The sequence below is a fragment of the Mercenaria mercenaria genome, chromosome 15, assembly GCF_021730395.1.
Source record: "Mercenaria mercenaria strain notata chromosome 15, MADL_Memer_1, whole genome shotgun sequence".
NCBI classification, from domain to species: domain Eukaryota; kingdom Metazoa; phylum Mollusca; class Bivalvia; order Venerida; family Veneridae; genus Mercenaria; species Mercenaria mercenaria.
In genome coordinates, this window is record NC_069375.1 from 6,085,485 (window position 1) to 6,111,137 (window position 25,653).

General features: G+C 36.4%; 1 protein-coding gene across 1 annotated transcript in view; it reads left to right on the forward strand.

The window, feature by feature from the left end:
* LOC123540424 (coiled-coil domain-containing protein 18-like) overlaps positions 1-25,653 on the forward strand; it is a 56,113-nt gene that overhangs the window by 26,707 nt on the left and 3,753 nt on the right. Inside the window, exons 22-31 of the mRNA XM_045325478.2 lie at positions 6,903-7,002; positions 7,690-7,806; positions 8,845-8,988; positions 9,733-9,812; positions 10,605-10,722; positions 12,131-12,274; positions 16,680-16,892; positions 17,464-17,581; positions 22,738-23,211; positions 24,238-24,313. Of these exons, the coding sequence (XP_045181413.2) occupies positions 6,903-7,002; positions 7,690-7,806; positions 8,845-8,988; positions 9,733-9,812; positions 10,605-10,722; positions 12,131-12,274; positions 16,680-16,892; positions 17,464-17,581; positions 22,738-23,211; positions 24,238-24,313 (1,584 nt within the window). The remainder of the gene's footprint in view (positions 1-6,902; positions 7,003-7,689; positions 7,807-8,844; positions 8,989-9,732; positions 9,813-10,604; positions 10,723-12,130; positions 12,275-16,679; positions 16,893-17,463; positions 17,582-22,737; positions 23,212-24,237; positions 24,314-25,653) is intronic.

The following is a 25,653-nucleotide window of genomic DNA, read 5'->3' on the forward strand; positions in this document are numbered from 1 at the left end:
GTGTGTGCCTAATCTACCAAACCCTTGCACACAATTTAATGAAACTTCACACAAGTGATCAGTACCAACAGTAGTTGTGCATGGTGCATGTTACATTCTTTTAGATAAATATTCTGCATTGTTATGGGACTTTGTTTTTTGTTACTATACTGTATACATACGGTCTATATACATACAGTCCACATAATTATGCAATCTTGTGTGCGTCAAATTGCAGTGTATTGTGTCAGTGCATGCGGGGGGGTACATTCATCACCTTTAGTGATAGCTCTAGTTTCTCTCTGTAAAATATCGATTTTTGAAAATGGGAATCGATAATCGATCGACAAAAAAATATCGTTGATACATCGATATCGTTTCTATCGATGACAGCCCTAGTAATATTCCTGCAGTATTATTTAATAATGGGTCTCAAAAGGTCAAACATTCGGCCATATTCACAGTGTTTCATTTTGGTAGTACAAGCATCATGCTGCAGTGATTATGTCCCCCTTCAAAGAAGGAGGGGTATATTGTTTTGCAGATGTCGGTTTGTTGGTCTGTCCGTCGATCTTTTGGTCGGTATGTAGACCAATCCTTTTCTGGATGATAACTCTAGAACACTTGGGCCTAGGATCATGAAAGTTGATAGGGAGGTTGCTCATCCCCAGCAGATGACCCCTAATGATTTTGAGATCTGTATGTCAAAGGTCAAGGTCACAGTGACCCTGAACAGTTAAACGGTTTCCGGGTGATAACTCAAGAACGCTTTGGCCTAGGATCATGAAAGTTGATAAGGAGGTTGGTCATCACCAGCAGATGACCCCTATTGATTTTGAGGTCAGTATGTCAAAGATCAAGGTCACAGTGACCCAGAACAGTTAAACGGTTTCCGAATGATAACTCAAGATTGCTTGGGCCTAGGATCGTGAAAGTTAATAGGGAGGTTGTTCATCACCAGCAGATGACCCCTATTGATTTCGAGATCAGTAGGTCAAAGGTCAAGGTCACAGGGACCAGGAACAGTAAAACGGTTTCCGGGTGATAACTCAAGAACGCTTGGGCCTAGGATCAGGAAAATTGATAGGGAGATTGGTCATGCCCAGCAGATGACCCCTATTGATTTTGAGATCATGAAGTCAAAATTCAAGATCACATTGGCCAGGAACAGTTTAAGGGTTTCTGGATGCGGACTTGAGAACGCTTAGGCCAAGGGTCATGAAAGATGCTAGAGAGGTTCATCATGACCAGCATATGACCCCTATTGATTTTGAGGTAGGTAGGTCAAAGGTCAAGGTTACATGGGCCCAGAACTTTTAAACCATTTCCAGACAATTACTTGAGAACTCTTGGGCCTAGGATCATGAAACTTGATAGGGAGGTTGGTCATGAGCAGTAGATAAATCCTATAGATTTTGAGGTCAGTAGGCCAGAGGTCAAGGTCATATTTACCTGGAACAGTTAAACTCTTTCCGGACAATACCTTGAGAATGCTTGGGCCCACAAAACTTAATAGGGATGTTGTTCATGACCAGCAGATGATTTTGAGGTCAATAGGTCAAAGGTCAAGGTCACATTGAACCAGAACAGTAAAACTTCTGTTTTGTTTACAGTTAGCATATAATTTCTGTTCCTTGTGCTATTACTGAATGCATCAAGGGGGGCATTTTGTGTTTGACAAGCTCTTATTTTTAATTAATTTTACTATAGAAAAAAAACAACCTTAAACTTTTCTCTACAAAATGGGTCATTATATAGTAAGCAACTTGATTAGCTCAAAGATTAAATATGTAGTTAATCCAAATCAAATGCAACATTCAATGTTAGTTCGACATAAAATCAAGATCAGTCATAGAAAAAATCAATGACCTGACTACGTACCTCAACATTCTTTTAAAATTTTATATTTCATCTTGATTATCAGGTAGTTGATTGGATGATATGCACATATTTTGGAAATTTCACATGTTGTCACACAACTGATGTTGTAGAACTATATTGTTTGTAGAAATAACTTTGTTTCATTATATGAATACATTACTTTAAATTTACAAGAATTCTTTTTCATGAAAATATGCTTTAATATCTCTGTAGACAAGTAATGGCTGAGATATATTCCAGCAGCATTTCATACATATTAACAACTTTGCAAAACATTTTTATAAGAGAATAATAAACAACATAACAGCAATTTGCTGAATTTTAGTTTCAAACTAGTCACTGGAATATATTTGAATGGAATAATTGATAACTTTGTTGGTCAAATTAGTTAATATGTTCAAAGTGATGTTCTAACATTCATTTTAATTTACAGGTACAGATGCCAGGAGTCAGTCTCAGCCACACTAACCAGACATAGGATGAAATGTACTGAGCATTATGATCTTTCTGTGATAAATTTAAAAGGAATTCAGTAATTACACCTGTTCAGTCTAACAGTTAAACACCATTGTCTAATGTTTAATGTGGCTTCACCAATCGCAAAGCAGGAAGGTCCTAACTAAAAAAGTGTTTACCCCATATATTTTCATCACTCAGATCAGGCAAGATGAATGGGAATGTTCTCAACTGAATGTTAGGAGTTCCATACTGTTCATACTACTTTTTTTTTGCTGTTACTTCCAATCTTGAAAAGTTCACTCCTTCACTGTGTTATGGCGTTTTTCTTCAAAGGCTGGAAGTTAGTTACTGCTATTTGATAAACATTTTGAATGATTAATTCATGGAACATCAGGTGTTAACATTGTAGCAACATTGACAAGATACAAGTTTTTTTCTACAATATTTGTTTAGAGAACTCATGAAAAAAAGATTTTCAGATTTTACCTGAAGGTCAACACATACAGTCGAAACTCGGTATCTCGAATTTCAAAGGACCTTGCTTTTTATTTCAAGATAAGCGAAATTCGAGTTATGAGGAGGGACGTATATGGATGAAATAAGTACACAATATGAAAAGATTTAATAAAAAACTGTTTCCATGATGCCCTGTATACGCTGTCGGCACTTTACGCATACACGATTCTGTACAGTTTGTGTTTATCAAAGTTTTCAGTTTTTTGAGGAATAAAACTGATACTAACCTCAAATGTTTTTGAATCAAACTTCCTTTTTTACCACATTTCTCTCCCTAGGAATTGACATTCGATCTGACATTTTGAATGAATGATGCTTTCCCCCCAAGAAGTTAATTTTTAGCTCGACTATTCGAAGAATAAGTAGAGCTATCCTACTCACCACGGCGTCGGCGTCACACCCTGGTTAAGTTTTTCGTACCAGTCCACATTTTGACAAAGTCTTTTGAGATAAAGCTTTGAAACTTTCAACACTTATTTACCATCACCATGTCCAGTTATAGGCAAGAGTACATAACTCTGTCAAGCATTTTGACTGAATTATGGCCCCTTTTGACTTAGAAATCTTGGTTAAGTTTTTCGTACCAGTTCATATTTTGACAAAGTCTTTTGAGAAAAAGCTTTGAAACTTTCAACACTTGTTTACCATCACCATGTCCAGTTGTAGGCAAGAGTACATAACTCCATCAAGCATTTTGGTTGAATTATGGCCCCTTTTTGACTTAGAAATCTTGGTTAAGTTTTTCGTACCAGTCCACATTTTGACAAAGTCTTTTGAGATAAAGCTTTGAAACTTTCAACACTTGTTTACCATCACAATGTCCAGTTGTAGGCAAGAGTACATAACTCCATCAAGCATTTTGTCTGAATTATGGCCCCTTTTGACTTAGAAATCTTGGTTAAGTTTTTCGTACCAGTTTATATTTTGTGTAAAGTGTTTGACATATGGCTTTGAAACTTTTATATCTTGTTCAGTATAATAGTCTCTATCAATAGGCAAGAGTACGTAACTCTCTCGTCTTTTTTGGCTGAATTATGGCCCTTTTTGAACTTGGAAATTGGTTTTGTTTTATATATGTCCATGTTTTGTCAAGACTATTTGACATTTTGGCTTTTAAACTTTAAACACTTGTTTATCATTATGATTTCCATCTGTAGGCAAGAGTACATAACTCTGACAACTATTTTGACTGAATTATGGCCCTTTTTGGACTTTGAAATTTGTTCAGTTTTTTTTAACAAGTCAGCGTTTTGTCAAAACTATTTGAACTGTGGCTTTGAAACTTTTAACACTAGTTTATCAACATGATTTCCATCTGTAGGCAAGAGTACATAACTCTGTCAACTATTTTGACTGAATTATGGCCCTTTTTGGACTTGGAAATTAGTTAAATTTTTCATATAAGTCCATGTTTTGCCAGACATATAACTTAACATATTTGCCATCATGGTCACACATTGCCAGTTAGTGCAAGACTAATCGAAATCCACAAATACAGGAACATTTTTTGTTTAATCCATTTTTTTGTTTAGTCTGAAAAACTATGGAAATATTTTGACCCCATTCTTCAATCAATTCTTCGAATAGTCGAGTGCGCTGTCATCCGACAGCTCTTGTTATACAGTCTCATCGCAATTACCTCTAATTAATCCTTGTTAAAGATCCCAACTGTTCAAACTAATTTATTCATTAGCTTAAATTAAAAACAATTTTCATAACGTCTCCAAAACAAATGACAGCTGATTAAAGAAATCTACTGTTTACGTCAAACAGTTATCATTATGGCACGTGCAAACAAGTATGACATCATCTCACTTTGATAATCACCGCACCTTTGATATGTCAGCATCACGGCTTTCTTGTTAGGCAATAAACATGGACATGTGTTAGAAAAATACCACATTCACAATGACGTGTGAAATTTTATCCCATATTTTTCTCACTTTGACTTACCAAGTTCACAATGCACTTGAATTTTATTGACGGGACTGAAAATCCCTTTCGACACATCCGGAGTCTCGGTAAGTCAAATTTTGATGTAACCGAAGTTGAATTACATATATAAAGAAGGAAATTTGACAGGACCTGAAAATTTGGAATTTCGAGGTAAGCGAGTTTGAGATACCGAGTTTCAGTTGTAGTTTATATTTGTGAATGTTTTAATCTGTAAATGCTGTCAGCCTGTTGTTAGTACCAGGTAAGTTTGGAAAGTTACAAGACTGTGATCATGTAAGAAAAACAAGGAAGAGTGATGTATCAAAAAATCACAAACACATAGATTAACCATACTTGTAATTGTGTACAAATTTTCAGTACATTCCAACTATAAAAATATGAGATACAGTAAAATTAACACTCACAGTATAGAGCTGTCGACCCAAGGCAATGTCATTTTAAGCGCAACGTCAAGTTAATGTTACTCACTCTCATAGTAATGCCCACTAGCCCCGCACACATTTCATGTGCCGCTGAACCCAAGAGCCAAGCACATTTTTTAAACAATAGGTTATTGAGGGTTTCTGACACTATCTTGTGTGCGGTTACCACCCCAGTGTCACACATCCCTCCAATCTTGCGTATCGAAATTCTCCTGCCCGTATCCAGCACGACCCTCATGATGCTAGCCTTCCCTGCTCTCAGGCTAGGTCTCCCTGCTCTTCTATCATCCCCCATTGATGTTCTTCCTTCTTTAAACCATCTATACTATTCAAACAAGACAGAACGGCTCAATGTCTTCTCACCAAATGACTGATATAGCATTTCACGTGTCTTTGTTGGTAAACATTGATGCTTTAGTAAAACTGAATGATAACTCGCTGCTTTTCAATGATGTGGAGATCCATGTTTATGAGCACCTGTTTGTTTATTTCCATGCAGAAACATGATCTGACTTCAATATAAGTGGAAATTGAAGTCATTTCAACACAAACATGACATTTCCCGCATATTGATCAACAGAACATGTGGATAAAACTCAAAAGGATTGTATAAAATACGGTGCTGGTTGGTATTATGTATATGAGGTTGCTATGGATACGATAACTATTCAGTGCATCAACACAGAATGTTAAGATTTTGAAATTATATTAACAAGGCTTGTGTCTGTAATTGGTATGTTTGTTGGTTTTTGTATCTAAAAACATAGGAAAATATCGATAGAGTCTTGGAACTTTCCGAACATACCTCATACAACAGTGTTGAATCAAAGTGTTTCTTAAGATACTGTTGAAGTTGTTGCATTAGAAAGTTGTTGAAATACATGTGCCTTCCCTTCCTCAGTGTGTTTATATTTGTATAATTAAAAGCTTCATACCTATATGGCCTTATTGTTTCTATTTGTGTGTCATGTTGAGTGTGAAGTAATTTTTTCCAAGAACGGATATAGCAGATTATTTGGGAGCAGGTGTTCATTGGAAATTTTGAAAATTCTGTACAAAGGTAAGACAAAGAAATGTTTTCAACTGATGTAAAATATATGGTCAATACATCTGAAAGTAAATGAATAACAATTGACATCAATTTTTAATTGTGAAGTCATCCCATATATCAAGTAAACAGTAAAAAGCAGGTTATGTTTCTGACTTAATTAATATTTAGCCTGCTAAATGTCAAAATTGAACTTGTCCATTCCATTTGGACAATATCATTTTTTTTTCAAAGGGGTGTTCACTGAAAATTTACTGACTGAATAGCAACCAATGCAGACCATGACATCCGTGCAGGCTGAGCTTGGTCTGCACAGGTTGCAAAGGCAGAATCACTTGGCGCCAGCAGGCTGTAGGTTAAAGAAAAGTTGGCACTGAGCTTGCTTAGCAGTTAGATCTACAGTTGTCTCATATCTCTAGCATCTGATTGGTTGATTTTGAGCTTAGGTTTGAAATTAACCAATGAGAATGCTGAAGTTTGATAGTTGTCACCATACTCAGTTCTGTATAACCTTATGCTAAGGAAACAACATAAAACTATTTGTCATAGTGAATTTAGACAGAATACACACTTTTTAAATAAATAATTCCTCCCTTGTTGAAAGAAATGTATTGGGTTTTATGTGACACTCTCTTTTACAGGGCTACACAAGAAGAATTAAGCATAAAGAAAACTGAAGTAGAAAATCTCAGGGAGTTGCTAGAACAAAGACAAGAAGAACTGGATGAGAGAGTTGCCTTGGTATATACATTGTTTACCTCAAAACTTACAAAAATTCCTTACTTGGTTAAAATGATATTAATGTAACACCCTTAGCAAAGTTTTCATTTATTAAGTGAGATTTTGTTCTTTATTGTTGAATTAACGATTCTTATCCCATAACATTGGACAACTTAAATGGTTATACATGATTTTTGTCTTAAAAGAATCATTTTGTTTTCAAAAAGTTCTGTGTTCTTTTTAAAATATAATTAAATGTATGATGAATTCAGATGTTGGCAGTAATTTCATAAATTATATGAAATAGAATGAATCTGTAGTGTCTGATTTGTATCCCCAACCTTAGAACTATATGAAAATCTGTAATTGGTTTACAGTTGAGAATTGTAATATATTTTGTGACTTTTCATCAACAATTAATTATTAAATACATTTTTGAGAATACATACTGCAAGTGTCTGTCTGAAATTGATTATAAATGAAAATAATTACATTTTGTGTATTGTCCATTTGTAATTTGAAGATATTTTCTAAGGTTGTCAGTCATTAATTGATTTATAAATAAGAATATATTCTGTGAGTGCCATCTGCAATGAATTATTTAAAAGCAGAATTTATACCCTGTATTTTATAATTCTTCATCTGTACATGATTAGTTAGTAAAAGCACATTGTGTAATTGGTGTAAGAATGAGAACATGTTCTGTAGGTGAACCAGCTGGACCAGACAATCAAGGAGCAGCATCAAGAGATGGAACATAGAATACAGAAACTCGATTCTAACGTCCGTAAACAGGAAACTGAAGTACATGAAAGAACAAAACAGGTAAATATTAAAATTGGAAATACATTAATTTTAAATTCATTGCGTTCTAAAGAAAACTGTGCCAGTATTCAAAGCAATTTTTTTTCCTCGCCTAATTGAATTTTATAGTGTAACATTGCCATGACAGACTGCATAGCAAAACATTGACGGTTCCACTTTGTGAATCTCTCTTCATGCCTGAAACTTGCAAAGGAGAAACAGTTGGGCTTCTTTGCCACATCAGCTGGAATTATTTCATTTGCTTAAGAAAATTGTCTTAAAACAAACAAAGTATATACTACAGAATTTTGACTTAAAATACAGCTGAAACTCAGTATTGCGCATTCCAAGGGACAATGTATTTTTACATGTCAATAACTGGAAAAGAAAATTGGTGCAAATTGTTTTACACTAAGTAGCCTCATATGTATGTTCATATTAACATGAAATATTTAACATACATTTTGTACCAAGGAGTTTGAAAAGCATTTTAAAAGAATTGATTGTTTTGCATTGTACGAGTACATCTTTATATAGGACACTAGGTTTTCCTCAGACACATTGAGATATTAAATTTTACTTGGCTGTTGTTGCAGTAAAACTTTAACAAAGTGAGTAAGAATACATACTAGCTTGTAGAAGAAATTTTGAGGGTACTCCAAATTTGCAACAAGGTAACCAGAATAATTTTGAAATAAGAAGAGTGTGAGACATGGAATATCATTGTGCATAAGCACTAGATTTCATGTTAATTTTGACATAGAGTTGATTTTCAAAATTTTGCTAAGAAGGGATATATATTAACCTTTAGTCTGCTGGTGGCAGGTGAGTCTGCCTGTGCAACTAGTGCAGACCAGTATCCATGTAGGCTTATCTTGGTCTGCACTGTTAGCTATCCAGTCAGTAAATTTCCAGTGAACACCCCTTCAAATAACAAATGGTACTGCCCAAATTGAATGATAGTCCATTTTAGAAATTAAGAAGAGGAAAGGTTAAGCTTAAGTTTGGTTAGTTTTCAGACTTAAGACTTTTTAACTGAATATCTGTTCTGTGTTGCAGATAGGTGACTTGGATGACAAGTTGCAGCAGACACAGGCACAGCTGAGGGAGAAAACACTTCAACATCAACAGTCAGAACAAATCTGTCAAAAACAACAATTAGACCTCAACTCAAAGTCTGCAAAACTGCAAGAACTTGAAACAGTAAGCATGTATTGATATATATTCATCAGCTGTTATTTGATCGAAATGCTTCAATTATGTTTTTGTGCCCCTACTATGAGTGGTGGGGGCATATTGCTTTAGTCTTGCCCATCCATCCGTTCAAGTACACGATTGCTACCTTAGGTGGTAGGAGGTAGGGCCTAGGAGAAAAGAAATCCTTAATTCTATTGTATTCACTTGTATGTTTTATTCTATTGAATATAAGTTGCATGCTTTATTATGTCTCCCACCACACAGTGGTGTGGGAGACATATTGATTTACTCCTGTCTGTGTGTCAGTCTGTCTGTCACAAAGCTTGTCTGCTCTCTAAATCGAACATTTCTCACCCGATCTTCACCAAACTTGAACAAAATGTGTCTGACCATAAGACCTCGGCCAAGTTCGATAACTAGCCAAATCGGCTCAGGCTTTTTGGAATTATGGCCCTTGAATTACCGAAAAATCCTCATTTTGCATGCACTTTCATACAGGCAAAAGGTACCTAATTAGTAGTATAGGGTGCGTTTTGCCTTCACGAAAGCGCATGCGAAATTAGTAGTATAGGGTACGTTTTGGGTGCACAAAAGCGCATGCGCAAGATGATTAGGCAGTTGTGGGAGACATGCGCTTTTCTCAAAAGCATCTCTAGTTCTGTTATATTTAAGTTGTATGCTTTATTCCATTGTATTTCAGTTGTATGCAGCAGAAAATAAGTAACTTTTCACTTCTTCTTCTGTATTTAGCTTGTAGAAAGACAGAAAATGAAGTTAGAAGAACAGAAGAATGAAAATGTGGACATCACTCAGGAATTAAGACTTACCAGGTAACCTTAATATCATTACACTATATTTGCACAGACCTCTGACACATAGAAATTAATTGGTGTTAACTTTAAAATAAAAAACTTTTTTTTTCACACAAAGCTAGCTATAATGGGAAATTTATAAGCTAATATTCTTACTGGTAATATTGTTACTCATATTTAAAGGGGCACAACTCAAGTTGGTCATGTTTTTTTCTCAATTTAAAATGTACTTTTACTTGTTTGTAAAGAATTTAATTGTAGATAACTTGTAAAATAGAAGTAATTTCATTGAGTTCCTGGCAGTGTTTATTTATTTAAAAAAAGTTATTCAGGAACATGGAGCCTCCTTAGCCATTCTGTTAATGACTCTGACTTCATATCACTTGCCCCTCACTGATGTGGGTTCAAAATTTTAATTTGGGCATAAATCTTTCATGTGAGAAAACCATGTAACTAGCTGACAGAAGGTTGGTGGCTCCACCCAGGAGGTCGCCTATTATGAAATAATGCCCAGAGGGGCACCTGGTGTCTTCCTCAACTGTCAGAATGCAAGCAAGTTGTCATATGACTATAATTGTCAGTGTAATGTTAAGCCAAAAAGAAAAAAAATACTTGTACATGTATATGCTTTGAAATATATAGGAATGCCCTCTACTACATTGGTTGCACTGTAAAAATTTGACATACTCATAAGAAGTTAAATGAAATTTTTGATTATTTTACGCACATTACAAACTGTAATATTACATTGATATTTGAATGTACATGTGTATATACCTCTTTAATCTAATACATGTATTGTTGTTACAGGGAGCAGTTACAACAACAACACTCAGACTTCATGGCGACTCGCCGAGAATTAGCACATGCAAATAGAGAACATGAGAAACTTACCAGAGAACTTGAAGAATTAAGGTCCATACTTGAAGTAAGTCAATGGCAGAGAACTTGAGGAATTAAGGTCCATACTTGAAGTAAGTCAATGGCAGAGAACTTGAGGAATTAAGGCCCATACTTGAAGTAAGTCAATGGCAGAGAACTTGAAGTAAGTCAATGGCAGAGAACTTGAGGAATTAAGGCCCATACTTGAAGTAAGTCAATGGCAGAGAACTTGAGGAATTAAGGTCCATACTTGAAGTAAGTCAATGGCAGAGAGTAGTGAATTTCACTGTAAATAAATCGCGCCCATCAATGGCTGCATACAAGTACAAGCCAACCTGTATTAATCTGTCAGTCAGGGGAGTGACACAGTTTGGCTGCTGAAGGCTGGTAGCTGCTTAAGATAAAATGAAAGTAGAAGAAAAAGTCAGTTTGGGAAAATTATTAACTGGCACCTTAGGCAAGTGGCTACTTAAGTGGCTGCTAAAGCAGGTTCAGCTGAACAGATACAATTGATGAACTGGTTCTGGTATGAATGAGGTAATAAACTCAGTCTTTCTAGGTAAAAAATTGAAGGCACAAGGTACATCAATGAAATGTGAATTATCATGTTTAAGTTTTTAAAAAATGATATACCAGAAAAACTGAAACAGAGCATTGAAGACAGTATTATAATAATTACTATAATTTTAACATTTAAAGGTCCATTACTAAGGGAAAGTGAGTTGGCAATTTTTTTCATAGCCAGTGCATAGACTTCTGCAAGACACTAAATAATGAAGACTGGCAGGTCAAAATTTACAGAAGGTCTTTGGAACTCAAAGAAATGTATGTGTATTATGTTGAAATATCAATGAATCGACAGAATGACCCCCCAGGTCTTTTTAACTTTCTTCATACTTCATAGAAAAATAATTGTACATATACTGCGATTTATTTCGAATTTCTACATACCATCTTTCATTTTCCAATAAAATGAAATAGTTTCTGTGCTTTTTAAAAGAAATTAAAATGTTCACTTTCCTTAGTATTGGACATTTAAGGGGCCTCAATGACAGAGTGATTTAAGATTGCTGACTTCAAATCACTTGTCCCGCTCCGATGTGGGTTTGAGCCTCAAGTGGAGCATTGAATTCTTCATGTGAGGAAGCCATCCAGCTGGCTTAAGGAAGATTGTTCTACCATGGTGCCCGCCCTTGATGAAATAATGCATGGATGGGCACCTGAGATCTTCATCCACCATCAAAGCTGGAAAGTCACCATATGACCTATAATTGTGTTGATGTGACATTAAACCTAGCAAAACAATTTAAACATTTAACTACAGATAAAGAAGTAGAATCTTGCTGTAATAAAGTGTTACATTTTGGAAGAAATTAATGCAAATGGTACATGAAATATTTTTGGCTACATAATATTGTGGAGATTGTATTTATTATGACAAACATGTATTACAGTCTCAGGAAGGGGATGCCGCACGTCTGGCAGAAGAACTTGGAGCAGCCAAGGTGAAGGAGAAAGATGCAAAATCTCGGAAGGAACAGGAGTTACGGAAACTCTCAGAGGAACATGATGATCTTACAGTGAAATACCAGTCAGAAGTGAGACCTTGACACAGTTTTATTGAGAATTTATTTTCTAAGAGAATTAAAATTGTTGACTTTATCTTGCCAGAGCATATAGTACACAATGTGAGGTAGTAAGATCACCCTGTCTTGTCTGTCATCTTTGTCATGCATCATAAACAGTTTGAATCTTAGCACTTTATTGAGGTCACAATTTTGTCTCAATCTTAATGAAACTTGGTCAGAATGCTTACCAGAATAAAATCTCAGACATATTGAATACTTCTTCATCTTGGATAAAAAACTTCACTAGGTCAGATAATAAAAAACCTTGTTAACACTCCAGAAACCACATTTTTCTACCTGATCTTCTGGAAACTGTCAGAATGTTTGTCTTTATAAAATCTAGATTAGCTGTGAAACAGTTTATTTGAGGTCAAAAACTACAACACAAGGTGAAATCGTAGAAAAAAAGCCTTGTTTACACAGAAAAGGCCACATTTTATACCTGCTTTATGTCAAACTTGATCAGAGTGTTTGCCTCAGTGGAATCTTTGTCATATTGGGTACTGGGTCAGTTTTGGTAAGAACTCGGTCAGGGGAGCAGTAGAGGGCCTTCCTAATTGTTCTTGACATTGTGTTATCTACTACTTTCCATGTAGGGAAGGAAGTTTTACTTTTCAGAGATTTCTTGACATACTGGTTGACATGTATGTGTTTGCTTAGTAAAAACACCTCAGTAATAATGGTACATCAAGGAAATACTGTACCTGTCTGCTAGCTTTTGAAATATCAGTGGATTTATCTACTAGGTGGTCACCATTGTCTGAAATAATGTCAACGTTTTAGGGTGTGTCTTAAAGCTACTTGCCCAGAGTTTGGGTGAAATTTTTTAACATGTTCGTTTCCACCAAGCTTGGCATAGAATGTATATATGACAATGAAAAATGATAAAGTGGGTGAAAATAAAAGTTAGATATTGGTAAAAATGCAAGAAGAATGTACATTTTCTGCATTATTTCAGAAGTGTTGCAACGGTTTACTACATTCTGCAAAATATTTTTGGTTATTTATAAGAATATCTTTCAAAAAATCTTGTGTCAATAAGTTTGTACCACTAGTCATTTTCAGAGTACTCACTTTTTAGCTTACCTGTCACATAGTGACAGGGTGAGCTTTAAATTTGTGATCGCATTTTGTCCGTCGTCTGTCCATCCGTTCACAGTTTCTTGTAAACATGATAGAGACCACATTTTGCAATCAATTTTAATCAAACTTGCACATAATTTGTATTGGCGTAATATCTTGGTTCCTTTTGGCCAGATCCCATCATGGGTTAGACAGTTATTGCCCCTTAAAGGGCCAAAATTTGATATTTGGGCTTTTGCAGCAATATAGAGACTTCATTTATGGTTTGATTTGATACAAACTTCCAAAATAGCTTTAGCATCAATATATCTTGTATTCCATGATGAATCCGTCAGTACCAATAATATGTTCCGGAGTTATGGCCCCTGATTGACCCCTGAAAGAGCCAAAATCTGTTATTTTTAGCTCGACTATTCGAAGAATAAGTAGAGCTATCCTACTCACCACGGCGTCGGAGTCGGCGTCACACCCTGGTTAAGTTTTTCGTACCAGTCCACATTTTGACAAAGTCTTTTGAGATAAAGCTTTGAAACTTTCAACACTTGTTTACCATCACCATGTCCAGTTATAGGCAAGAGTACATAACTCTGTCAAGCATTTTGACTGAATTATGGCCCCTTTTGACTTAGAAATCTTGGTTAAGTTTTTCGTACCAGTCCACATTTTGACAAAGTCTTTTGAGATAAAGCTTTGAAACTTTCAACACTTGTTTACCATCACCATGTTCAGTTGTAGGCAAGAGTACATAACTCCATCAAGCATTTTGGTTGAATTATGGCCCCTTTTTGACTTAGAAATCTTGGTTAAGTTTTTCGTACCAGTCCACATTTTGACAAAGTCTTTTGAGATAAAGCTTTGAAACTTTCAACACTTGTTTACCATCACAATGTCCAGTTGTAGGCAGGAGTACATAACTCCATCAAGCATTTTGACTGAATTATGGCCCCTTTTGACTTAGAAATCTTGGTTAAGTTTTTCGTACCAGTTTATATTTTGTGTAAAGTGTTTGACATATGGCTTTGAAACTTTTGTATCTTGTTCAGTATAATAGTCTCTATCAATAGGCAAGAGTACGTAACTCTCTCATCTTTTTTGGCTGAATTATGGCCCTTTTTGAACTTGGAAATTGGTTCTGTTTTGTAAATGGCCATGTTTTGTCAAGACTATTTGACATATGGCTTTTAAACTTTAAACACTTGTTTATCATTATGATTTCCATCTGTAGGCAAGAGTACATAACTCTGACAATTATTTTGACTGAATTATGGCCCTTTTTGGACTTTGAAATTTGTTCAGTTTTTCTTACAAGTCAGCATTTTGTCAAAACTGTTTGAACTGTGGCTTTGAAACTTTTAACACTAGTTTATCAACATGATTTCCATCTGTAGGCAAGAGTACATAACTCTGTCAACTATTTTGACTGAATTATGGCCCTTTTTGGACTTAGAAATTAGTTAAATTTTTCATATAAGTCCATGTTTTGCCTAACATATAACTTAACATATTTGCTATCATGGTCACACATTGCCATTTAGTGCAAGACTAATCGAAATCCACAAATACAGGAACATTTTTTGTTTAATCCATTTTTTTGTTTAGTCTGAAAATCTATGGAAATATTTTGACCCCATTCTTCAATCAATTCTTTGAATAGTCGAGCGCGCTGTCATCCGACAGCTCTTGTTTACCTTGTGAACATGATAGAAGTGACATTTTACATTCGATTTTAACCACACTTACACACAACTTAAGTCACAATAAGATCTCGATTCTGTTTGAAAACCGGCTAGATTCCTTCACGAGTTCTAGAGTTCCTGCCCCTGAATAAGGCAAAATTTTCTATTTTGGCCCTTTCAGCCATATAGAGGTTTCATTTATGCTTTGATTTGATACAAACTTGCACAGAATGTTTATCTTGATGATCCCTAGGCCAGGTTCTAACTAGGTCATGTGGGGTCAAAAACTAGGTCACCAGGTCAAATAAAAGGAAAAGCTTGTTTAAACCCTAGATGCCACATTTATGACCCTATCTTCATGAAACTTGGCCAGAATGTTTATCTCGATGATTCCTAGGCCAAGTTTGAAACTGAGTCATATGGGGTCAAAAACTAGGTCACCTGGTCAAATCAAAGGAAAAGCTTGTTTATGCTCTAGAGGCAACATTTTTGATTCTATCTTCATAAACTTGGTAAGAATATATTTGTTATATGATTTAGAATCTTGGTTAGGTGAGGTCAAAAACTAGGTCACTAGGTCAAATCAAAGGAAAAGCTTGTATACACTCTAGAGGCCACATTTTTGCTTCAATCTTCCCGAAACTTTGTCAGAATGTTTGTTTTTATGAAATCTTGGACAATTACGAATCTGGTTCATTTGGGGTCAAAACTAGGTCACTAGGTCAAATCAAATAAAATGCTTGATTACACTCAAGAGCTAGCTAGGCCACATTTTTGGTCCAATCTTAATGAAAATTGGTCAGAATATTTGTCTCCATGATATCACAAGGTCAAACATGTTTACACTGTTATGGTGTGTTACTCAGGTGAGCAACCTAGGGCCATCTTGGCCCTCTTGTTGAGAGAATTTTTTTTGCCTAAAATGTGTGGGTTAGTTCCTTTCAAGCTGGAAATATGCCATAATAGTTTCATTGGGTGCTTCTTATACCAGTCAGAACAAACAAACTTTATTCGTAAACAGTTTCACAAATAGATAATGAGTTTAAAGGCTATCGCCTCCTGATCGTTCGACAACAAAAAAGGATTATTTTAAGATGTCTGGAAAGTAATGCTATATTTCTTGGGAATGCTTTAGGATTTAATTACACATATAAAACACATGAAAATTAGTTGTTTTTACTACATGTACTTTTTACGATGAAAATCGAAAAGCACTTGTAACGCTTTACTAGAGGTAAACTGCCACTATTATAAATATCTACAATGTATATTTAATGCACATTGAACACTAAATCCTCCATAGCTGTATTGGTAATGACAACGGAAAACTTTTTTTATTGCAGCGGCGGTCGGGTTCGTTTCCTGACGCGGTCATCATTTTTTATTGATTTGGTATTTTTAAAATAGTTTAGAAACAAAAACTCATATTCCCATGTTCATAATATGACCAAACTTCAATTTGAAAGACAGATCATTTTTCAGCCAAAATCTGGAGGTCAGTGCCTTTAAGGAGTGCATCAATCTTTGGGTTTCTTTTGATGTTTCCAGCAGTTTTAGTTGCTTTATCATTTTCTGTAACAAAATGGCTGACCTACTGTCTCTAACCTGGTATGTAGGTAAGTGCTCTGAGAGAAGAGATTGCAGACTACCGCGAGGCCAATGACATTCTCAAGGCACAACTGAAGAAGAAATCCAAGCAGCTGAATGAGATGGAGCAACATTATGCTGATCAGGTTCAGGTAGCAGCTCAGGAGCTTGATAATATCACCGAGGAAGTTCAAGCTAGGAAACTGCAGATGGATGCTTCTAATGAACAGATTATAATGAAGGTAAAGTATGGAGCAATTTCAAAGAATTTATGAAACTTAGTACAAAACATTTTGAGATTGTTCTTTGGTGTTACAATGAAAAATAATATACTTAGTTTAATGTCCTTAGGGAAGCATTTATAAGTAAATTCCAAATGGTCCAGAGTGTTCAATGAATGTGACTAGAAAAATATTTTATTGAAGTTTTATTTAATACATTATCAAATTCTGTTATTTCAGTCTGAAACTTTGAAAAATCAGTGGTTTTATCTAGGTGGTCACCATTGTTTGATGAAATAATGTCAACATAAATATTTTGGGGTGTCTTAAAGCTACTTACAGTTTGGGTCAAATTTTTCAACATGTTCGTTACTACCAAGTTTTGTATTATTTCAAAAGCGTTGCAATGGTTTACTAACTTCTGCACAATATTTGGTTATTTAAAAGAATATCCTGCAAAAATCTTAAGTCTTACAACTAAAAGTTTGTAAATGGCAAGTGGTGCCATGACTGTACGTAACAACTCAATAACAGTGTAAGCGTTAGACATAACAAACAGTTCATGCTAATTCAAAATCTATCCTTTATACAGGATTCTGAGATAGCCCGTCTTCAGGCTAAAATTTCTGGTTTAGAGAGAACATTGTCAGCTATGAGAATATCTGAGAGTTTCAACATGACGACACCTGGAAGCAGAGATTCTGATATAGGTTGGTTTATTTATACCAAAAACTGTAGTCTACACATGATTACAGGTTTCAGAAATCATAAAACAGATTTTTATACGCCCGTCTCTGAAAGTGCGGGGCGTATTATGTGAACACTCATGGGGAGGGCGGGCAGTCGGCATTCAATGCATGTCCGCTGTCTAAGTGGAACAGTTTTCGTTGGATCTTCACCAAACTTGCTGACAATGTTTGTGGGCATAATATCTCGGCCAAGTTTGATAACCAGTGAAATCGCCCCAGGCACTCCTGGATTATGGCCCTTGAATTACTCGAAAAACTGCGAATTTAGCCTTGTCCGCACTCTTAAGTCAAACAGTTTTCATCCATCTTCACCAAACTTGCTGGCAATGTTTATGGGCATAATATCTCAGCCAAGTGCGATAAACACCCAAATCGCCCCAGGCACTCTTGGATTATGCCCCTTGAATTAGGCCAAGTTCGATGACGGGCGTATTTTGTGACAGTCTGGCACTTTTGTTTACAATATTTTCTGAAATTGAAATCCAGGTTATGAGGTAGACACTGTCGTCGATAGGCAGACATGATATTGAGATGAAACTTGACCTTAGGTAGCTTACGCTATTAAAGGCAAAGTTTAGAATTTCATATGGGTCCAGTGGATTAACTGAAGGCCACTGCTACTAAAATAGAAAAAAAATTGGATTGAAGTTGTACTTCAACATGGCTGATAGGCATCTTGTAGAAACACTAGGATTGATAATTGCACTGACGCAGTGGGCACAATGTCAAAGTCACGGTTGCTTAATTCTGATGTATACTTTAAAAAAATTCTCAGTGTCTTAAGCATTGGTATTTGTACCATTTTAAATAAACAGACCTTGAAGTGTAGAACTTCAAACCCCTGTAGAGGTTACTTTTGTTTTTTTTTTGTTTTTTAGCTCCACTATTCATAGAATAGAGTACTATTCTACTCACCCCCGGCATTGAAGTCGGTGTCGTCATTGGCGTGAGCTTTCTTGGTTAAAGTTTTTCAGCAACCTTTGTTTTTCTTTGTTACTATTGCTTATATCTTACTCTAACTTCACATTAACATTGTTCAGCATGCAAACAAAGTATGTGCAGGGGTTGGGCCCATTATAGCCAAGGTCAAGGTCACCAAGGTGTTATACTTGGGTTATTTTTAAGGTTAAAGTTTTTTGGCAACCTTTGTTTTTCTGTCATATCTTTGTTACTATTGCTTATATCTTACTGTTACTTCACATAAACATTGTCCAGCATACAAACAAAGTATGTGCAGGGGCAGGGCCCATTATACCCAAGGTCAAGGTCACCAAGTTGTTATACTTGGAATTATTTTCATGTTAATTTTTTTCAAAAGCTTCGTCTTAAGGACAGCTGTTATTTTTATTTTATAGTAATGGGGGAACTATCTGATCAATGTCAAGGTCACCATCACTAAATTTTAAGGTATACTTCCCACCTGTGTCAAAATTCCACAATGGAATAGTGATTTAAGAGATTTGTCTTTCCATCGTTTTCTTTGTAAAAATATTTAAGTGCAGCAATTCAGGTCCTGCTGGTTTTCGTGGAATTTCCATGTCTTGTCTTAAATGTTTTCTAAAGATTGATTATATATTTCTAAATAAGAGTGTTTCTTTCAAATAAGGTTGCTAAGAGTATTATTTATGTCTTCCATCACACAGTGGTGTGGGAGACATATTGATTTACTCCAGTCTGTGTGTGTGTGTGTGTGTGTGTGTGTGTGTGTGTCTGTCTGTCTGTCACAAAGCTTGTCCGCACTCTAAGTTGAACATTTCTCATCCGATTTTTACCAAACTTGAACAAAATGTGTTTGACCATAAGACCTCGGCCAAGTTCGATAACTAGCCAAATCGGTCCAGGCATGTTGGAGTTATGGCCCTTGAATTACCAAAAATCGGTCTTTTTACTCTTGTCCGCACTCTAATTTGAATATTTCTCATCCAATCTTCACCAAACTTAAACAAAATGTGTTTGACCATGAGACCTCGGCCAAGTTCAATAACTACCCGAATCGGTCCAGGTATTTTGGAGTTACGGCCCTTGAATTATCGAAAAATTGGCCTTTTTAGCTCACCTGTCACATAGTGACAAGGTGAGCTTTTGTGATCACCCTTCGTCCGTCGTCTGTGCGTGCGTGCGTCCGTCAACAATATCTTGTCTGCACGATAGTGGTTTCATTTATGATTATATTTTAACCAAACTTGCACACAACTTGTATCACCATAAGATCTCGGTTCCTTTCTTGAAATGGCCAGATTCCATTATGGGTTTTAGAGTTATGGCCCCTGAAAGGACCAGAATTAGCTATTTTGACCTTGTCTGCACAATAGCAGCTTCATTTATGATTTGAATTTAATCAAACTTGCACAAAACTTGTGTCACCATAATATCTTGGTTCCTTTCTTGAACTGGCCAGATCCTGTTATGGGTTCCAGAGTTATGGCCCCTGAAAGGGCCAAAATTAGCTATTTTGACCTTGTCTGCATAATAGCAGCTTTATTATGTCTCCCCCAGGAGACGTATTGTTTTTGCCCTGTCCGTCCGTACGTCACACTTCCTTTCCGAGCAATAACTGGAGAACCATTTGACCTAGAACCTTCAAACTTCATAGGGTTGTAGGGCTGCTGGAGTAGATTTGTTTTTGGGGTCACTCCGTCAAAGGTCAAGGTCACAGGTGCCTGAACATTGAAAACCATTTCCGATCAATAACTAGAGAACCACTTGACCCAGAATGTTGAAACTTCATAGGATGATTGGTCATGAAGAGTAGATGACCCCTATTGATTTTGGGGTCACTCTGTCAAAGGTCAAGGTCACAGGGGCCTGAACATTGAAAACCATTTCCGATCAATAACTAGAGAACCACTTGACCCAGAATGTTGAAACTTCATAGGATGATTGGTCATGAAGAGTAGATGACCCCTATTGATTTTGGGGTCACTCCGTCAAAGGTCAAGGTCACAGGGACCTGAACATTGAAAACCATTTCTGATCAATAACTAGAAAACCACTTGACCCAGAATGTTGAAACTTCATAGGATGATTGGTCATAAAGACTAGATGACCCCTATCGATTTTAGGGTCACTCCATTAAAGGTCAAGGTCACAGGGGCCTGAACATTGAAAACCATTTCCGGTCAGTAACTTGAGAACCACTTGACCCAGAATGTTGAAACTTAACAGGATGATTGGTCATGCAGAGTAGATGATTCCTAACGATTTTGGGGTCACTCTGTGAAAGGTCAAGGTCACTGGGGCCCGAACATTGAAAACCATTTCCGGTCAGTAACTTGAGAACCACTTGACCCAGAATGATGTAACTACATATGATGATTGGTCATGCAGAGTAGATGACCCCTAACGATTTTAGGGTCACTCTGTTAAAGGTCAAGGCCACAGGGGCCTGAACATGGAAAACCATTTCCAATCAATAACTTGAGAACCTCTCGACCCAGAATGTTGAAACTTCATAGGATGATTGTTCATGCAGAGTAAATGACTCCTGTTGTTTTTGGGGTCACTCCATTAAAGGTCAAGGTCACAGGGGCCTGAACATTGATAACCAGTTCCGATCAATAACTTGAGAACCACTTGACCCAGAATGTTGAAACTTCATAGGATGATTGAACATGCAGAGTAGATACCCCTATTGATTTTGGGGTCAGTCTATTAAAGGTCAAGGTCACAGTCGCCTGTTCATGTAAAATCATTTTTTGGAAATAACTTGAGAACCACTTGACCTACAATGTTGAAACTTAATAGGATGATTGGACATGCAGAGTAGATGACCCCTATTTATTTTGAGGTCACTTGATCAAAGGTCAAGGTCACAGGAGCCTGAACAGTGACTTGAGAACCACTAGGCCAAGAGTGTTGAAATTTAGCGTGATGACTGGACATGCCAAGTAGATGATCCCTATTGCAGCCAACCATCAGTGTCTCTTTGACTTTCGCTCCTGACCCCTATTGACTTCTTGCCTATAGGACTTTGCATTGGGGGAGACATGTGCTTTTTTACAAAGGCATTTTTTAGTTTATGATTTGATTTTAACCAAACTTGCACACAACTTGTATCACCAGATCTTTTTTCCTTTCTTGAACTAGCCAGATTCCCTCTTTGGTTCCAGAGTTATAGCCCTTTAAATGTCCAAAATTGGCTATTTTGGCTTTTGCAGCCATATAGAGACTTCATTTATGGTTTGATTTGATACAAACTTTCAAAATATCTTCAACAGCAATAAATCTTGGATTCCATGACGAACCTGTCAGATCCAATCATAGGTTCCAGAGTTATTTTATATCTTATTACCTCCCCAGATTGTAATCAAAATGGATTTATATCAGTAAGTACTTATAGAACTTATTTGAAATTTCATTATTGTCATTAGTTGGACTGAGACAATCAGGGTAGATAACTATGGACTGATTTTATGTCAAATTACCTCCCTTTATTTCAAATTAAAATGGGTATATCTCCGTAACTAATGAAGATACTGATCTGAAATTTCATTTATGTCAACAGATGAACTTGGACAATCAGTGAAGATACATATTGACTGAATTTATGACAGATTACCTCCTTTATTATATATCTAAATGAATACACCTTAGCAGCTTCTAATGAGATTGGTTTGAAACGATCATATCATTTTGAGCAATAGTACTCGGGTGAGCGACACAGGGCCCTCTTGTTACTCTTGTCAGCACTCTAAGTCGAACATTTCTCATCCGATCTTCACCAAACTTGAACAAAATGTGTTTGACCATGAGACCTCGTCCAGGTTCGATAACTAGCCAAATTGGTCCAGGCATTTTAGAGTTACGGCCCTTGAATTACCGAAAAAATCCGTCTGTTTACTCTTGTCCGCTCTCTAAGTCGAACATTTCTCATCCGATCTTGAACAAAATGTGTTTGGCCATAAGACCTTACCCAAGTTCGATAACTAGCCAAATCTGCCCAGGCACTTTTGATTTATGGCCCTTGAATTACTGATTGGATCCACTCATCCAGACCATCTAATTGGATCCACTCGTCTAAAACATCTAGAGAAACTAACATTTTTCATAGGGGCAGTTGTGGGAGACATGCGCTTTTCTCAAAAGCATCTCTAGTTGATATTATGATTTTACTGCAGGGACAAAAGAACTAGTCAGTTCAAAACAAGGCCGAGCCAGTAATGCTAGAAATAACGAAATTATTCTCACGGATGTATCAGTGACACTACCGAACAATGAAGTATTAACTCAGACTGTAGAATTTGGACAGGAAGTTGAAATTCAGTATGTCACCAAGGGAGATAAAAACAACAGCAGTGGTAGCAAAAGTAGACTGGAAACAGACCAGGAAAATATAGAACCTTCAGGACCAGTCAGGGTGCTCAATTTTAATGAAAGTGATGAGAAAAGTAGTCAGAATTCTGGTATACATAGACCAAAACCAGTTTTACCAAATGGTGCTTACAAAAAATCTAAAGACACTGTACTAGATGGGTCTTCAAAAGAATCAAATGGGGACAGAAAACAACAAAAACAGAGTGCATTTGCTAGAGTAGTGAAAGATAAGAAACAAAGTAGAGATGAAAAGTCTTTTCCAGGAGAAAAAGAATTAGGTATTGTATAGGCTGTTTGATGGATTGTACATTTGAAGCAATAACAAGAGTAGATCTTTCTTTAAATGGTTATATGACATACAGCAGCCACTCTATTGTATGTACCAACATCATTTTGTGAAGACTGTTTTTTTTTCTTTCAAAGATTATTAGACAGTATATTTGTCTTGCAATGGTATAGTGGTTTGTAGTTAACATATTTGGTGCGGCTGCCCCATTTATTTCTTGAAACAGTTTCCGATGATCTCCAAAAATGTGCTGTGCTGTCTTCCTAACACCTGCAGAGTTTATTTTCTGCTTGAAAATATTATTTTATGCAAACTTTTTCCATTGATAATATCATAGGCTGTAAAGGCCACAGTTAAAGCCTGTTTTTAAGGCTGGCTTCACCCCTATTTTTAAAGTTATGGCCCCTGAAATAGTAAAAAAATGCACATTTTCACCTAATTATGTGTCTAGCTCAAAAAGTATTTGATGTAAATTTATGAAACCTTGCTTGGATCTTTATCGTGGTGTGTCCTTGCACACTTGGCATTCTTCCTGAGAATCTTAGCATTTATTACAAAGTTATGGCTCTTGAAATAGCCAAAATAGTGGATTTTTTGTTTGTGATACTCATAGCTTAAAAAGTATATGGCCTAGAATAATGAATCCTTTTCATAAAATGTTTGTTGAGGCTATACCCCATTAAGACTGCAAACATTTGAATTATTTCTCCTTATTTGTGACAAATGTACCAGTGGGGGGTGGGCACACCCTGTGTCCTACAGACACATTCTAGTTTAAAGATTATTAGACAGTATATTTGTCTTGCAATGGTATAGTGGTTTGTAGGTAACATATTTGGTGTGGCTGCCCCATTTATTTCTTGAAACAGTTTTCGATGATCTTCAAAAAAGTGCTATGCTGTATTCATGACACCTTTTCTGCTGGAAAATATTGTTTAATTCAAACATTCTCATTGATTGTTATCATAGGCTGGAAAGGCAGCTGTTAAAGCCTGTTTCTATTTCTTTGGATTTTCAGAGCCAATAACAGCCATGAGATTGTACAATCCTGACAACTTTGATATAAACACCGCTAATGTGGATCCTGAACAATGGTAGGTATAGTATATAGTAAGCAAGTGACGTAGCTCATTTATGATCATTGTTAAAAGAAAATGTCGTCCAAATTCTTACAACTACAAACTCATGTGTCTTTACTTACAACTAAAAACTTGTTTGACTTTAATGACAATTGATTAACTGGTCCATGACTGTTGATATCTGGAAATATCAAAATAATTATAACTAGAAACTTGTGTCTTTATTGACAGCATTTTCTTAGCATGTAAACTGTAAATATGTTTACTTTAGTAATATGTTTTCAGTGTCTGTCTTTTATTATGTCTCCCTCATGTTTTCGGAGAGACATTGATGATCTGTTAGTCTGTCCCTCTGTCTGTATGTCACAGTATTTGTTCACGCCACTTTCTGATTCGATGCTTTTTAGTGGATTCATCATGTTTTAATGTTTTAACCACTTCTCTTGTATTATTTGACAGATTTTCACCAAACCTCATAGGAGTAATCAGTGCCAAGCCTCATTGTGCATCTTTTTGCATTTTTATGCCCCCGGCATCTATGATGCGTGAGGCATATAGTGATCATCCTGTCCGTCCGTTCGTCTGTCCGTACAAGGTTAACTAAATGGGACTGTTTCGTCTAGCATTAATACCCCTTACTAGAATGACTTGATACTAATGCAGATGTAAACTTTGACCATTCCTCATCTTCAGACATCACCTGACCTCAGTTTGACTTTGACCTTGACCTCATTTTGGACTTAGGTTGCTTTATATGGGCCATCTCTTGGTTAACCAAATGGGACCATTTCGTCTAGCATCAATACCACTTATAAGAATGAATTGATACTAATACAGATGTAACCTGTGACCATTCCTCATCTTCAAACATCACCTGACCTCAGTTTGACCTTGACCTTGACCTCATTTTGGACTTAGGTTGCTTTATATGGGCCATCTCTTGGTTAACCCAATTGGACTGTTTCGTCTAGCATTAATACCGCTTACAAGAATGAATTGATACTAATACAGATGTAACCTGTGACCATTCCTCATCTTCAAACATCACCTGACCTCAGTTTGACCTTGACCTCATTTTGGACTTAGGTTGCTTTGTATCGACAAGGATGCCACCGGGGGCATCAAGCGTTTATTGAATGCAGCTCCTTTTCTTGTTCTGTGATTTTCTGCAGAAGTATGGCCCTTGATTCATAAAATTTATGATATTTTGGCTACTTCCCTTATATTATTGGGCAGATTTTCACCAAAACCTACAGGAGTTATCAACCCGCCTGCTTAGCTCAGTAGGTAGAGCGCCGGTCTATGGATCATGGGGTCGTGAGTTCGATCCTTGGGCGGGGCATATGTTCTCTGTG